Source organism: Caretta caretta, chromosome 10, assembly GCF_965140235.1.
Source record: "Caretta caretta isolate rCarCar2 chromosome 10, rCarCar1.hap1, whole genome shotgun sequence".
Taxonomy (NCBI): domain Eukaryota; kingdom Metazoa; phylum Chordata; order Testudines; family Cheloniidae; genus Caretta; species Caretta caretta.
In genome coordinates this window covers 64,856,895-64,873,518 of record NC_134215.1, presented here as the reverse complement: position 1 = coordinate 64,873,518, position 16,624 = coordinate 64,856,895, and the positions used below count along the sequence as shown (strand labels likewise).

General features: G+C 41.3%; 1 protein-coding gene across 6 annotated transcripts in view; it reads left to right on the top strand.

The window, feature by feature from the left end:
* The window catches only part of FBN1 (fibrillin 1), a 217,648-nt gene that overhangs the window by 189,648 nt on the left and 11,376 nt on the right, over positions 1-16,624 (top strand). For 5 of the 6 annotated variants that reach the window (XM_048867767.2, XM_048867769.2, XM_048867766.2 and 2 more), the window contains exons 50-61: positions 153-278; positions 3,273-3,422; positions 6,616-6,681; positions 7,444-7,560; positions 7,788-7,907; positions 8,954-9,076; positions 9,616-9,747; positions 10,219-10,344; positions 10,962-11,168; positions 12,881-13,006; positions 13,242-13,364; positions 15,553-15,669. In XM_048867767.2, the coding sequence (XP_048723724.1) occupies positions 153-278; positions 3,273-3,422; positions 6,616-6,681; positions 7,444-7,560; positions 7,788-7,907; positions 8,954-9,076; positions 9,616-9,747; positions 10,219-10,344; positions 10,962-11,168; positions 12,881-13,006; positions 13,242-13,364; positions 15,553-15,669 (1,533 nt within the window). Of the gene's footprint in view, positions 1-152; positions 279-3,272; positions 3,423-6,615; positions 6,682-7,443; positions 7,561-7,787; positions 7,908-8,953; positions 9,077-9,615; positions 9,748-10,218; positions 10,345-10,791; positions 10,851-10,961; positions 11,169-12,880; positions 13,007-13,241; positions 13,365-15,552; positions 15,670-16,624 lie in introns of those variants that run through there. The other variant, XM_048867773.2, reaches the window with a different exon arrangement.

The window sequence follows — 16,624 nt, the reverse complement described above, 5'->3', positions numbered from 1 at the left end:
AGGCACAGGGATTTGCTCTCAGCTGAAACTATGCAGTGTAATACCTGCTGGATCTCAATTACTATGCTGGGTATTGTCAGTTACCTTTTGTGTTTTGCAGCTGCCAATACAGCAGTTTTGATTGCTGAAGTATTGTGTTCCTTTTCTTGCAGATATTGACGAGTGTGTAGAAGAACCAGAAATCTGTGCCTTGGGTACATGCAGCAATACTCCAGGCAGCTTCACATGCCTATGTCCTGAAGGGTTTGTACTGTCTTCCACAGGAAGAAGATGCCAAGGCAAGTTATTTTATACATTTTGGTCTTTATATATTTATTTGCTTTGGGTTTACTAAAAAGTTTACTAGATGCCTGTTTCTAAAGTAACAAAGAGGCTGTAGAATCTAATAGTGGTTTTTCACAAAGAAAGCTTGATGCTTATGTACTCTGTCCTAGATTCTCTCTCACACTGTCTCCTCAGCACAAGAGAGAGAGGAGCAATTAAGAGTGAAAAGATATGGTTAAGGCACACAGTTAAGCAACGGAACCCTGTCTGCTTGAAACCTTTCCTCACCGACCTGGAGAAAAAGTTTAGAAATCTTAAAAGAGGAGGGGAAAGGTGAAAATAAAGACTGAGGCGGCTACTCTGAACTTTGAACAAAGTGTATGGAATGGGAGCTGAGGATGAATATACAGAAGAGCTTACATTAGAGTAATACTAATGTAGACGAAAAGAACAGAGTGTATGTGAAAAAGGATTAGCAGATGTTAAGTAGCATCAAATACATGCTATTCCTCACCAGGAAGATATGGTAAAGAAAAGACAAGAAGAACCTTTGAAAGCAGCATTGTAAGAAGAGTAAACACCCTCTGCTTTAAAAGGATTTAGATGCCTTTGTTCTACCAGCAAGGCTGGATTAATGGAGGGGCTTTAGGGGCTGCAGCCCAGGGCCTTGGGCTAAGGTGGGCCCCGCAAAAATAAATCGATAATTATATATAATTCAGTGGTCACCAATCCATCGATCACGATCAACTGGTTGATTCTGGAGCCTCTGCCAGTTGATCATGATCTCCGGGCCACTAAAAGTCCAGCTGTGCAACAGGGCTCAGACAGGCTGCCTGCATGCCGTGGCCCCACACCGCTCCCAGAAGCGGCCGGCTGCTGGCACATCTCTGTGGCCCATGGATGGGGGGAGGTGGCTCCGCATGCTGCCCTTGCCCCCAGTACCGTCCCTGCAGCCCCTATTGGCTGGTTCCCAGTCAATGGGAGCTGTGGGGACAGCGCGTATGGGTGCGAGCAGCGCACGGAGACACGCTGTCCCCTTCCCCCCAGGGGTGTGCAGAGATGTGTCAGCAGCCAGCCACTTCCAGGAGCAGCGTGGGGCCATGGCATGCAGGCAGGCAGCCTGCCTGAGCCCTGCTGTGCCACCGGCTGGGGAGCCACCTCTGGTAAGCGCCTCCCGGCCGGAGCCTACACCTCACACCACCTCCTGCACCCCAACCTCCTGCCTGAGGTCAGAATCCACCCCTGCACCCAACTCCCTTCCACAGCCCACACTCCTCATGCTCTCCTGCACCCCAATATCTGCCCCAGCCTGGAGCCCCCTCCTGCACCCAAACTCCCTCCCAGAAAGAAACTAATATAGCAGCTGGTAAGGTAAGAGGTAGGCTATTTTGAATTAACTTAACTATATTCTACATGTTTTAAGACTGAAATATAACCACAGAATGGTTTTATGTTAATTAACAGGCAAGTTTAGTATAGCATTAATAGCCTCGATGCCATAATTGTGATAATTTTGTTTTAAATTAGGAAAAAGACTTGTATATATGGACACCACAAAATCTAATAGCCCCGGGTCCACAGGAGAGTTAATCCAGCCCTGTCTACCAGAATCACGTGCAGTGTTTTGAGCATAAACATGGAACTGACTAAGAAAAGAGATCAAAAACTGAACAGCTAGGAATAGAAACATGTAGGCTTGTTACTGCCTGCACAGAAGTGCAGCAAACTAAAGAGCTGGACATCTCAAAGACTTTGAGGAAGCTCAAGTAGATATAAACTTCCAAACTCACAAACAGATATCCAGGTTCACAAATGCAATGTACAGTAGGCCCAGCAAGAATCACCAGTGACAAGACCTTTCAGGATCTCTGTAGTTATGTTTGGCCCAAGACAGGGATGCTTGTTGAAATCCTAGTGAGCTCTTCATCCCATGATAGCTAAATGAGATTGTGGTTTTGGTGAGATGAATCCAACCTGCAGTAAACATTTGGTTTGGCACTGTGAAAATAGTAGCCGCACTTACACAGTTGTTTAAAGCCCATGTGCTATCAATCTCTTCTTCTGAAAAATCACCCACAAAGCCAAGAAAATAACTGTAGAAATAATGCAACCTCATCTTATCTTTTCTGAAAGAGGACAGGTGTTTCATGTGGATTGTCACAGGAAAATTAATTTATTTCTGTACATTGAACTTAAAGCAATGTGTTTTTTCAGCGGAAGGTTGGTTTTTTTGAGTGTACTGAGCCAAACAAGCTTCTGTTTAAAACTTCACATTACCTAGAGTTTTTCTGAAGTCTGGACAGTGCCCAGCACTGATCTTGTAGCCAGAAAACTGGATGAGCAGCTGCTTCTGCAGCTGACCCTTATGCTGTCTGAGTGCCAACCTAAGGAGTTGCCAGCTGTCTGCCTGCTGGAGGCATGTGGTCTGCGATCTCACTTCTGTTCCAGTGTTTAGGTTACCCAACATGTAAGAACACAATGTGGTACCACAGAACCAATGGGCCTTTATCTCTAATTTGGTAAAGCATTGAGGAGGAAAAAGGTGCTGTTGAAAATTGCCACTCGATTATTTTTTACATACAGCATTATCATCAAGGGTTAACTCACACTTTTTAGTTTCCACGTGATTTATTAGCTAAAGATCATTGCTCTAATAATAGAATGTAAATAAATTAAGTTAATATTCAGGGGGTGCAGGAAAGGAAAATGAGGTTGGGAGGAGCACAGCTCATCCTCCTCTTCTAAAGCAGTGGGGAGCTCCCCCCTCTTCTCCCTGGCTAGAGTAAACAATTCTCTCCCATGGATCTTCTCTTCCTTGGTTGGTAGAGAGAGAGCTCTCTCTTCTGTTTCAATCCCCTGTAACCACTGGCCACAACAATGCTTTTTAAGATTATCCATATGGAAGCTCTTTTGTAATTAGTTTAAGTTTTGATTTTCACATACCAATTGCACCAAGTCCTAATGTCTTTAATACAGAGCTGTATTATAATGTGCTTTTGTTTGTGCAGATCTGAGAGTGAGTTATTGCTTTACCAAATTTGAAGATGGCAAATGCTCAGTTCCCAAATCCAGAAACCATTCCAAGCAAGAATGTTGCTGCGCCTTGCAAGGAGAAGGATGGGGCGACCCATGTGAGCTTTGCCCAGAGGAAGGAGATGGTACGTTATCAGATATAATGCAATCATGGTATTATGGGCACTCAGAACTGAAAGAAGACAAACAATAACTTTGAGAGTCATAGAAGTGGGAATTAGAAAACAGAATGATCTTCCTCAAGGACTAGTAGATTATTTTGTTTGAATCATAGACTTTATGTTCAGAAGGGACCATTATGATCGTCTAGTCTGAACTCTTGCACAATGCAGGCCACAGAATCTTACCCACCCACTCCTGTAACAAACCTCTAACCTATGTCTGAGCTGTTGAAGTCCTCAAATTGTGGTTTAAAGACTTCAAGGTGCAGAGAATCCTCCAGCAAGTGACCCATGCCCCACGCTGCAGAGGAAGGCGAAAAACCCCCAGGGCCTCTGCCAATCTGCCCTGGAGGAAAATTCCTTCCCAACCCCAAATACGGTGATCAGCTAAACCCTGAGTATGTGGGCAAGACTCACCAGCTAGACATCCAGCAAAGAATTCTCTGTAGTAACCATCTCACTTAATATTTCTTTTGATGAAGTAAAGACCTTTGTGCTATAGAAAGGCATACAACATACCTAAAAAGAAAAGGAGTACTTGTGGCACCTTAGAGACTAACCAATTTATTTGAACATGAGCTTTCGTGAGCTACAGCTCACTTCATCGGATGCATACTGTGGAAACTGCAGAAGACATTATATACACAGAGACCATGTTTTCCAGGTTTTCCAGCAGGAGCGTGAGTTTGTGGGGGGGGGCGCGGAGGGTGAGAAAACCTGGATTTGTGCTGGAAATGGCCCAACTTGATGATCACTTTAGGTAAGCTATTACCAGCAGGAGAGTGGGGTGGGAGGAGGTATTTTTTCATGATCTCTGTGTATATAATGTCTTCTGCAGTTTCCACAGTATGCATCCGATGAAGTGAGCTGTAGCTCACGAAAGCTCATGCTCAAATAAATTGGTTAGTCTCTAAGGTGCCACAAGTACTCCTTTTCTTTTTGCGAATACAGACTAACACGGCTGTTACTCTGAAACCATACAACATACCTGTTTCTCAAAAAATATTTGTAGCATTTCTGGGTTATTTTATGGAAAGTCAGTCAGATAAGTCTCTGTTCTGGAGTTTTCTAATGCATCTTTTATTTTTAAATTTTGGTAGAATAGCATTAAGTCCTTGCTAGGTTGTTAGTTTAAAAACCTTTGGGATACAAGGGAATTTCATCTAAACAAAATGAAATCTAGGAAGGGCCACCATAAGCTTGAAATCTAGTCAGTTTTTTTTAAAACTGTAGAGCTAAAAGTATTACACTTGCCTCTCTGAACCTCCTTGCCTGTCTTTGGCACATTTTCTGATTGCTAAAAAGTTTTTCTCCATCCTGTATCTATGAAAGACTCAAATAACAGGGGGAACAGTGAAACTGATTACTCATTGCAGCCCTGATTTAGGATAGCCCTGAACCACAGGCTGTGCTCAGTTAAAGTATTGGTGTACAGTTTTTTACTGAATAGACACTTAGGGAATTCACAGTGTCAGTGCTATTACGTTACAGGTATATTAATTCAGAATGACAAATCACGATTAACTGTATTACTATTTTCAATGATGTGTTAATGCAGTTCAGCTCATGAACAAATCATGGAGATGTTGAGCAGAAGCCAAGAAACAAAACATCAGGTTTCCCTATTGTGCTGTTTCTTGAAGGCTTCTTCCCTAAGCGTGGGTGATTAAATTGGTCTATCTGTGTACAAGTCAAAAAGGTAGAGTGAATTATAAAAGCATGGTGAGCTTCAGAGCGTTTTCCTGAAGTGCCTACACATACATTTGTCCCAGTCTGAATTGTTCTCAGATGACAAGATCAAGGCTCTTTATTTTTTTCCATCTTTAAAAAAGAAATTGCTTACAAATTTCTGAACCTAGAAAACTCCCTTAGTATGGAGGATGCCAAATTTTTTAAACCTTGTATTGTATTCCCTGATGCAGTCCATGTGAAATGTGCCCTTGAGCACATGGTCAGACTAAGGCTTATGCATCACTTATGTCCCATTTTAAGCCCTACTTTAAACGCCTTTGTGATGCATAGCCCTTTTGCTGACACTCTACATGGGGCTGAATTTCACTCTCTGTGAGGAACAGCTGGTCTGGCACTTGATTGATTTTTAATGCTATCATACACCGTTCTGTTTTGTTTCATTTCATTTTATACAATCTCAGCAAAGTGTAGGTAATATTTTAAAATTAAGCCATGAGACAAAACATCTGCAACTATAACTATGTTATATTCTGAGTGTAGAGTAGATAAATAATATCTCAAGGTGGGTCTGATCTAATCTCAAATCCAAGACTCTACTTTCCTGCACAAATTTTATGGCTGGGTGGGATGAGGGGTGGTTTTCGATTCAACCCCAAAGCTTGTGTGAGGGTTTTGTCCTGGGTCTAACTCAAAATCATAAGGGTTCTATTTTCTGAATCTGACTTGATGGAAATCTTGTGAGCATTTCCATTCTCATTACCTTTTGGTTCAGTGTAGTGGAAATTTATGATTTTATTTATTTTTCAAGTGTCCAGAGTGTGCTAACTGACTCATATAAACAAGGGGGAACATGCTCTCCACACCAAAGAGTGGACAGCAACCTGATCTTGCACGACTTCTGCCATTTGATATCTTGCAAAAAGAGCTCAAGTGGTTTGTTGACATCAGACTAATTCTATTGTAAATCTAAGATAGGCTGAGGTGCTGTTGTCTCAGTTCATCTGTACTGAAATCAATACTTGATGTATAAAAGGCAGCTATTAACTTGTGGCTCTACAGGATTCAACAAATTGGTTTACAATCAGATCAGGCTGTATTTTCTTCAGAAATTTTAGTTACAAGAAAAAAGAATACCGTTGTTGACATTTTACTGCTTTTAATAGAAATCTTTTACTTAATGTCTTCCATAAGGATAAAATAAACAATGCTAATTGTTTGTAAGATTATATATGTACCTGATAAAAATGAAGTGAATACAGTTGCTTTATATGTAAAGGAGTGTAGGTATATATACTTTATGTACCACATTTGAGTGTGTATGTGTACGTGTGTGTGTGTGCACACGCACACCCTCTTAAATGTAACATATAAATGAAAGCTGCGTCCCACCATATGTTAAACTGATAATATATTTATCTGTAATTAATTGTTGTTACATGGTTTAACATACGCATTTCACTTACAGAGGCGTTTCGTCAAATTTGTCCATTTGGAATTGGCATCCTTATTGGACCAGGAGATGCACGGCTTGGTAAGTGATTGGTGTTCTGAACATTACCGTAGGGTCATAACTCTAGCAGGCTACTTCCTGTCCATCAGGCACCCTCTCTTCCAATTAAAAATCACTTCTCTGCAAATGTTTTCAAAAGCCCTGAATTTGTTTTGTACAGACGCTTTGCATGGAATTATTTATACAAATGTAAAATTCAAACTTGAACTTCTCTCCCACTCCATTAATTAACCTTGAGGAGACCGTTCTCTGTCTTAAATTATAATGACCAGACATACCAGGAGAAATCTGAAAAACCTAGAGAAGGGATCCAAGCTGCATATTTCCGCTTCTTACCGACATTTATAACCAGCTCATCTGTAAGAAATGGTTTTAATCTCTTAGTACTAAAACCACAGAGTCCCAGTTCACCTGTATACATTCTTGGGTCTAATTCCCTCCGTAGACAAACAACACTCTAGCCCAAATCTTGTGGGTAACTCTTTTGATATCAGGAGAGTGAGATAGCTACTATAGCATGATGCTTCCTCTCACTGGGACCCCTCTTAAGAAGGTTCTTTATCCAACCTTAAAGATCATTGCAACTTATGTGCCGCCCTTGGAAAATTTGGCATGAAAGTTCCTATTGTCCCTCATGTGAGCTAATCTCCTTTCAAATATTTTCATTGTGTGTTGTGGAATATTCAGTCCTAAATTCATGTTTGTCATGCTAGATTAGTCTAAAAAATGGCATTTAATTAATTTCACTAACTGTAGCCCTTTCATTTTTGTTTCTGGGCTAAGATGTGGATGAGTGCCTTGACCCAGATAACTGTAGATTTGGGCAGTGTATCAACACGGATGGATCCTTCCGCTGCGAATGTCCTTTTGGTTATATCCTTCAGGGAGCTCAATGTGTAGGTAAGTAAAAGTGTTGTATTCCATTGTAATGACTCCTAATTCCCCAAGTATAACAATAAAGAGGAGTAGTGATAGATGCAACTCCAGTTTAGGACCCTTACTGATTCCTTGTTTTTAAACTCTCATGCTCATGAATAATGCAGAATCCTTGCACGTGATCAGAGTCAGATACTTGCAACTTCAGCCTCCTGTAACATGCATTCATGTCTTGTTTTAACTGCTTGCAGATACTGATGAATGCTCTGTTGGAAATCCATGTGGAAATGGAACTTGTAGGAATGTTGTAGGTGGTTTTGAATGTACCTGTGATGAGGGATTTGAGCCAGGACCAATGATGACATGTGAAGGTGAGACTCTCAAATGCGCAGGTCTTTCAGTTTCAGTTTTATGGTAAACCATCAGTAACTTCAGGAACAATTGATAAATTTTGAGGTGCCAAAGCAGGCAAACTAGAGATACTCTTGTGCGATGTCTCCAACTATCTATGGCAGACCTTAGCCTCATCAGCACTTCAAATACAGGAATCCCAATCCAAATGTGAATCCTTTTACCATGTTACCCTGTTTCTAACTGGAAAGGTAAGTGAGCAGCTTCTTCACTTTCTGAGCTAGTGCGTGCTGATGGATTGCCCAGTTGGGAGTAACATAAGCAAGTTCCATTCAGTACCCTCTCCAGAAAAGTTACTGATTGTATTCACTATGCATGCGGCTTTGATGTGAGAGTTCAGACCTTCTGACATAACCTAATTCTCTCCAGCAATGCACTGGAAAGTAATTCTACCACTGGATTGGCTTACGCCACTGTTAATAAGCACTTAGGGCCTCATCCAACTCCCACAGAAGTTGGTGGAAAGTTTCCCATTGACTTCAGTGGGAGGTAAATCAAATGCATAAACACTAAATGTAGTTTTGTTCAGTTTACACAGCACATGAATAAATATGTTTCAGGCGATGTTGGTCACAATAAGGATAATATTTTGTAAAATGCAGGCTACAGAAGAGTCTGTTGTCTTGTTGGTAGCTAAAATAAAATGCCTAGAATCAACAACACGTGTAAGAGTAAACAAGATCTGGGGGCAGGTGTTGATTTAACACTGATTGTATTTTAGTAGTACAAAGCTGGAAACTACTCCAATTGCCAGATAGATGCTGCAGGCAGTGATTTCTGCTGCCTTGCTCCCATAAGGAAATCTAGGCAAGTAGGGATTTCTGTGGCCCTGGTCCTGTGCAGAAGTGTACAGTCAGTCAGTAGAATCACAGATCTGACAGTAAAATTTAACCTTGAGCAATTTAGCATCTCTGATTTATAACTAAACTAAACTACATACATTCTCAGCTGGCGTCTTCTGCAAAAGCAAGTTTCACTTTGCATATGGTTGTTTGTCTGAATACAGATGTAAATGAGTGTGCTCAGAATTCTCTACTGTGTGCCTTCCGATGTGTGAACACCTACGGATCATATGAATGCAAGTGTCCAGCTGGCTACGTTCTTAGAGAAGACAGGAGAATGTGCAGAGGTAAGGTTTCATAGTTAGAAGATACTGTAATTTCAGACAAGTTGGGGTATAATTCTCTCAATGCTAACAGTCCCAGGTACAAATCCCTGGGGAGCCCTGGAGGGGAAGATTAGGGTGCCCAGATGTCCCAATTTTATAGGGACAGTCCCGATATCTGGGGGGGTTGTCTTTTATAGGCACCTATTACCCTCCTCCCCCTTCCTGATTTTTCACACTTGCTCTTTGGTCATCCTAGGGAAGTTTAAAATTTTGGGTGAAAGTCTATGGCCTGCTCATATTATGGAGAAGGTCAGACTAGTTGATTATATTGGTCTTAAAATATATTAATCTATGAAAAGGGTAATAGTATCAATGTAAAGGGTTACCCACCTTAAGTGAAATCAGTTACCTCCAGGCCAGTATTTTTCGATTATTAATTTAGCACAGCAGAAAGAAGTTGTTTGTGATTTCACTTTCAAAATGAAGAGTTCATTATTATGAGTTTCCATGAGAATCTCTCTCTGTAAGTATGTATGATTCTGTAATATGAACTCTTTCAGATCAGGATGAATGTGAAGAAGGAATTCATGATTGTGACTCAAAACAAATGGAGTGTAAAAATTTGATTGGCACTTACATGTGCATATGTGGACCAGGATATCAGCGCAGACAGGATGGTGAGGGCTGTGTAGGTAAGTGAAACTGTGGTGTTAAACTTCTGTGAGATAATCGTTTTCCCAGCAGAGCTGAGCTGAATTTCAGATAATAGAGCCAGATTCTGGAGAAAAATTGGCAATTTTGGACTTGACTAATTGTTTAGGAATTTGGGGGGAGGGGAGAGAATCACTCATCTACCTGTATAATTGTGCCCATAAATGCAGGTAAAGGGTCGTGGAGAGCCTACTTCTCCAATGCCTTCCATATGTGGCCACATATGGAAGATAAGTGTAAAATGCTACCACTGTTGTTAGTGAATGGAGAATTTGAATCAGGCCGCATTGTACACTCTCTTTGCACAGAGGTTAATGATGACACAGGCAGTCGAGAATCGGGTCCACAGGCTGAATATATTCAAAGTTCAAAACTTCATACTTTTTTTTTGACTCCTGGACTAACATGTTTATGGATTTTATTTTTTGTCACATCTTTTTAAAAAAATACAGATGAAAATGAATGTCAAACCAAACCTGGGATCTGTGAGAATGGACGTTGTATCAACACAATAGGAAGCTACAGATGTGAATGCAATGAAGGATTCACTGCCAGTGACACCCAGAATGAATGCCTTGGTAAGCACCAGGTTAATGCTTTAGCAAAGCCAACTAGCATCTCATTTGGTACCGGAAGTTTGCAGTAGGTTGGGATTATTTCACTGGCTAATAATATATTATTGTTTTTGCAGAACTACTAAAGAGTTTGAACTCAGCGGGATTACCTAAGTGTCTGCAGGGTGGAGCCCTCTGTCACTAGGCACCATTCTGGCACTAAATTCTTCCTTTGCTAATTGTACTCTTGTATCAGTTGGTTAGAGTGCACTGGCTTATTATGAAAGCCTCCTGTTGATTAGTATCAATCAGAAGGGAGTTACTCTGTCCTTTTGTCTGTGATCGTTCTATTTTCAGTCAGCCCTTCTTCTTCTTTTCTCTGGGTTCAAACAGAAGTGCAACTTTTCTAGGCACACTGTGACTTCACTCCTACCCTCTTACTAAATTTCTTGTCTCCTTTGTTTCCCTCAGACATCATGTTCTCTTTCTTGCTGCTGCCAGACTTTCATTTTCACTTCCGCAGTCCCAGGGTTAAGTATGCTTCCCTTTCTTTGATATTTCTGACTAAATTCCTAATATGTCATGACCCCCCTACAGTCATTGCCACGAGTACTCTACTTGCAACATAATTTGTCTTTCAGACAACAGAGAGGGCTACTGCTTCACTGAAGTGTTACAAAGTCTGTGTCAGATTGGATCAAGCAATAGGAACTCTGTCACAAAGTCTGAATGCTGCTGTGATGGCGGGCGTGGCTGGGGGCCAAACTGTGAGATCTGCCCCTTCCCAGGCACCGTGGCCTTTAAGAAGCTTTGCCCCCATGGCCGAGGATACATGACCAATGGAGCAGGTACTTCTGTCTGTAAAAGTTTAAGGGGAAATCTGCAATCAAAAAACCACATTAGTGACTATGAAATCAAGAGATAAAGTGTAAACTCCATTTGCTGCATTTTTGAGCACACAGAAATCCTTTATTTTAACGCATAGACATTTAGGTCCAAATTTTCTGCAAGCTTTCCAACGGTAAGAATGCAGAATTTGCTGAGGACCTTCGTGCATAGGCAAAAAGGTGTTTGAGCAGCCAACTCAGGTGGTTAGGCACCAACTAAATCCCAAATTTCAGCAGGCTCCCCAAATCATTCGCTGGCAGGACGTACATTTGTATGCAGACATCAGGTAGTCCAGCACATGAACGTGCAATGGTGCTGGAACAGTTTTTATAGTGGGGGTGCTGAGAGCTGTTGAACCAAACTGTAAATCCTGTATATAATGGAAACCACTTCAAGCCAGGGGTGTGTGGCAGCACCCTTAGTTCCAGCACCTATGTGTCCGTGGATGTTTGCACACTCAGATCTGAACTTTTTGTCTGTGCCTAATGGAGGACACTTGAAACCTGGCATTTGTGTTTGGTGTAATTACCTGTTTGGTTTGATTAAAGATAACTGGACAAAAACACACAATGGAGTTACCAGGATCTATAATTAAACATACCACTGAGTACTCCAAATGACCCAGGAGACGTTTCAGCACAGTAGTCACTGATGCTGAGCGTTGGTGTTTTTTCCCCAGCTCTTAGAAGTGTTGTTCTCTCCCCACCCCAAGATCATGGGCTCCTGCTCAGTGTGATGCCCCAGCATGCTCTTGGTTGGTGAGCTGCATGCACACACCCCATGAAAAGTGCTGGAGCCTTGGAGAGGTAAGTCCCATTTACCCCAATATTGCATCGTTTGGTGAAGTTTTCTTTCTAGTGTGCAGTGCTAACTAGAAAACCCTGGAGAAGGAAGTGGAAAACTTTCTTTAAAACATGCAATATTGGAAAAGAGGGACTTTAGCTTGCTCTAGGTAGGCCTCAGTGATGTTCAGTGGTGTTGTGAGCTGTCAGCAGCAGAGTTTATGCTGCAGTGTTACACTCAGCTTCTCAAACCTGTAAGAAACATAATACATAAAGGATAATATTTTCAAAAGTGCTTAAGTCACTTTGACTTTGGAGGTAGGTTCTTAAGTACATAAAGGCCAGATTTGTAAAGGCACATAAAGAAGCAGACAAGTGCCTAGTGGAATTTTCATAAGCACCTATCTGCATCTTTAGGCACCAAAATACCTTTAAAAACCTGGCCCTATGATCTTTGAAAATGGGACTTCAGCTCGTAAGTCACTTATGTGATTTTGAAAATGTTACACAAATTTCACTTGCAAATATGCTGAAGTATCCCTGTTGATTTTCTTTGGGTCAGATTCGTAAAAGAAAATGTGAGCTTTGTCACTGGCTTAAATGGAAGCTTGAACAAGTCTTTTATTTGAGGTTCTTGATAGGACCTCCTACTCTAGTTATTCATTTGCATTTAAAGCTTGCTCATTACATTTAAATGTTAAATTTGTGCTGCATTGCCTAAATCCTTCCATATTTTTCTTTCTAAAGATACAAGCCTCCTAAACGCATGGAGCATTTCATTATTTGGATGTTGCATTTTTCTTGTCAAAACACAGTAGTCTCACTAAAATCAGGTACAGTAATTTCCTATTATTTGTCTTCTCTCTGAATTTATATTTATTGCATTGCAGATATTGATGAGTGCAAGGTTATTCACGATGTCTGCCGGCATGGAGAGTGCATCAATGAGAGAGGATCATATCGCTGCATATGTAAACCTGGCTATACTCCAGATATAACGGGCACCCTTTGCATCGGTAGGTTTTCCATTATTTTACACCTGCCAGTACATTACTGAAGAGATGAACTTGAATGGAAATTTACAGGAATAAGAAATGAGGGTTTCCTTTCATCACAGGAAAACAAAACATCACTTGTTACCAGGCTTTGGGGGAATATTTTTGTGCGAAATAATCTCCTGAATATTTTTAACTCTTCATTACAAATCTTGGTTAATAGCACCAAAAATAGTCTGTTTTTTTCTCATTTTAGATCTGAATGAATGTAACCAGTCCCCTAAGCCTTGCAATTTCATCTGCAAGAACACAGAAGGGAGTTACCAGTGTTCATGTCCAAAAGGGTACATCTTACAAGAGGATGGGAGAAGCTGTAAAGGTGAAAACTTGAATGAAGGAACTCTACGTTTCACAGATTTTACTGTATCTACCCAAAGATACATTTCACAGACAAATAGCTACCAACATACATGCCAAGGGTCTGACTCTGATCTCACTGACTCTGGTGTAAATCAGGAGTAGCTCCACTGAACTCTGCTGTCTAAAACTGGAGTAAATGTGAGAGCAGAGGCGAGCCCAAAAATATTGGAGACAGTTGGAATATTCTAGTCACAGTAACTATAGCAGTGAATATTTTTTAAGACTTTTCTTTCTCAATATTTGCTCCCTGGTATAAGTAATTTTTCTTCTGATTTTAAGCATGTTGATTTAAGCCATGCCTTGCAATAATAATTTCATTTTAATTAATGCCAGTTATAGTAGCTCAGACTGAATGTTTGCAATACATTGTCAAGCATCAGCAGTGTTTTAACTAACCATTCCTGCAGCACTGGATGAGAGAGGAAAATGAAGGAGAGGAGAATACTCTGTCTCCTCCATTTCCTTCCTTTACTCCCATTTCCCAGTAACCTTGGCATCATGCTCGACCCTCACCTTTCTTCCCACACCTCTCCTGTCTACAAAACTGCCTTTTGACAGGAAGAGGCAATAATTTAGAGGTTAAGGGCCTACTACAGGAGTGGGTGGGTGAAGTTCTGTGACCAGCGTTGTGCAGGAGGTCAGACTAGATGATCACGATGGTCCTTTCTGGCCTTAAAGTCTATGAGTCTATATTGCCTAAGCACATAACTGCTTTGACTCCACCAATTCTGAAACCCTCATCTGTGCCTTCATTTCTCCTTCTCTTGTCTAAAGCAACTCCCGGCTCCATGGCTTTTTCAGGTCCCAGTGTCCTACAATCAAGCTCTCCACTGTTGCTGCCCATTTTCTCACAAGTCCCAAGAGGAACTACCAATAAACCTCATTTCTCAAACAGCCTCACTGGTGCCCCCATGCAGATCCAGTTCAGGGATATTCTCTGTCTCTCCTCCTCTCCACTGCTTCTGCCTCCTCTTTGTCTCTTTTGACAAAACCATTGATCGGAGAGACCTCTCTTCTGCAGGCTTTGTCATCTGGAAGAGTGTCTCTGTAGCTCTACATCTTATCCAATTTCCATCTCTTTTCAAATTTCATCTTAAAATGATGACATTTTCTCTGTTGCCAGTATCTTCCATTTTGCTCTCCCTTTGTTGCTGGCTTTATGGCTGCATGCTAACATGTATTCATCCTAGAGAACCAATTCTTTCAATGCTGAGAGGTGGAGCTCCACATGCAAAGAGGAGCTTGTGCAATTGCACATCCACAAGTGCACATACATTTACTGCAACTGCATAGGCAACTAGGTAGCTGTGCACTTAAATTCCTGTTCACATCTGCAATATCCAGTTTGTGAGTATTTGTGGTAAAGGTGCACAATACTGTGGAAGCACCTTTGCATATGTATTTTAATATACATGCAAATGGGACTCTACCATTTGAAAATCTGCTCCATAATTTCTGTAATTTATACAATATGCTGTCTTCTGGCCCGCATTATTTCAATCTGTAAAAGCATTTTTAGGTCAGATCTCCAATCCTTCAATGGCTTCTAGCTCCCTTCACATGGAGTCCTACTCTATTAAAAAGGACTCTGCCTGCCCATCAGAGCCTGCACTAAGGGAACCCACTCCAGCATCAGAGCCATCGTTATCATTTGTCTGATAGATGCTACTACAAAATATGTGCCTGCTACCACTGAAGTCAATTGTCTTCCAAAGGAGCTCCAGCAGGCTATAAACTGTATTCTGCTGAAGTGGGCTGTAATCCCAAAGGAACTATTTAAACAATAATGACAAAGTAAAATGGCATTTCCTATGCCAAGTTTGGAATTGCTGTTGTAACCTACAGGGGCTTTACTCAGCCCTTTGATATTAAGGGCATTACATAAATCAATCAAAATGTAATGTTACTTGCCTGAAGCTCTCCTGTCCCACTAGCTGACATCAGGCAAGGTCCTCTGACTGGTAGCACGTGCTGCTCTGCTAGAGTACTGGGCCAGGCCTGTGAAATGTACTTTTACGTTTTACTCTTCTACAAAATATTTGTACGTTGAACTGCTAACTTGCAGCCACTTCTCTCAGTGTCGACATTGAAATGTCAGCACCTTGGTAGGGACTGAAAATGGAAGGAATGTTGGCTTACTCTTTCAGATCTCGATGAATGTGCAACAAAACAGCATAACTGCCAGTTCCTGTGTGTCAACACCATAGGGGGCTTCACTTGTAAGTGTCCTCCTGGTTTCACTCAGCATCATACAGCGTGTATTGGTAAGTGACATTGGACGTTGCTCTTCATGAAGTGGAAACTCCCATTTGAGGATTCTTATTGCATCTCATTCCTGATGGTGTTGTAACAGAATGGTGACTTCATCTCCCAGAAGAAATGAGGTGCAGAAATGGAGGCTGTTTATGCTGAAATACTGGACCAAATTCTGCTCCACTTACACTGGGGGAGCCACAAAGGATGGAATTTGGCCTAATAAGTTTGTTGTGCAAACAAATTTTCTTTGCTGTGTCTGCTAGTACCAATTATTTACTGTAGAAGAAACTGATATGTTTGTGCACAGAGCCATGTTTTCTTTAAACAGCCTCTATATTTTGCACCTGCAATTAGTTGTTGGTGTAACTGAGAGTGTGTAGGTGTCTATATGAATGCACTAGCAAATCAGGTAGTTAGAGACCTAGGGACAGAGGAGGACTGCACTGGATGAAAGAGTAGGGGCAGAGGTGGAAAAAAGGCCCTTCCTCCCTCCCCCTTTCCCTTGTTTCCTGCACTCAAGTCTTTGAGTTCCCTAAGTGCAAGGACTGTCCACTGATAGCACTGTGCATGTTTCTGGCCCTTTCTTCACTAGTTATCAGCAGTTTCAATGTTGTGCCTGTAGTTGGGTGCCATGTTAAGGTATCTTTAATAAGTTGGCCCTAAATGTTTACATTTGAATGACTTGATCGATGTATACATCCATATTAGAACAGTTTCAATGTAAAATAGAATCTCTCCTTTTCGGTTCTGCAATCTGGATCTTGATTCCAGTATTCTGCGCTCCCACGGCACCAGTGTCCATGCTGTGTACACAAGGAGAGCAGAATATCAGTCAGGATCCAGCATGAAGGTTTGAGAGCAGTTCTCTTCATATTGTATCTCCTGCTAGTGTTGTCAAGTGGAAAAGTAGGGATTTCTCTCTCCCATTTCTTTGGTGCAAGGTACAGAATGGAAAAGAGCGCA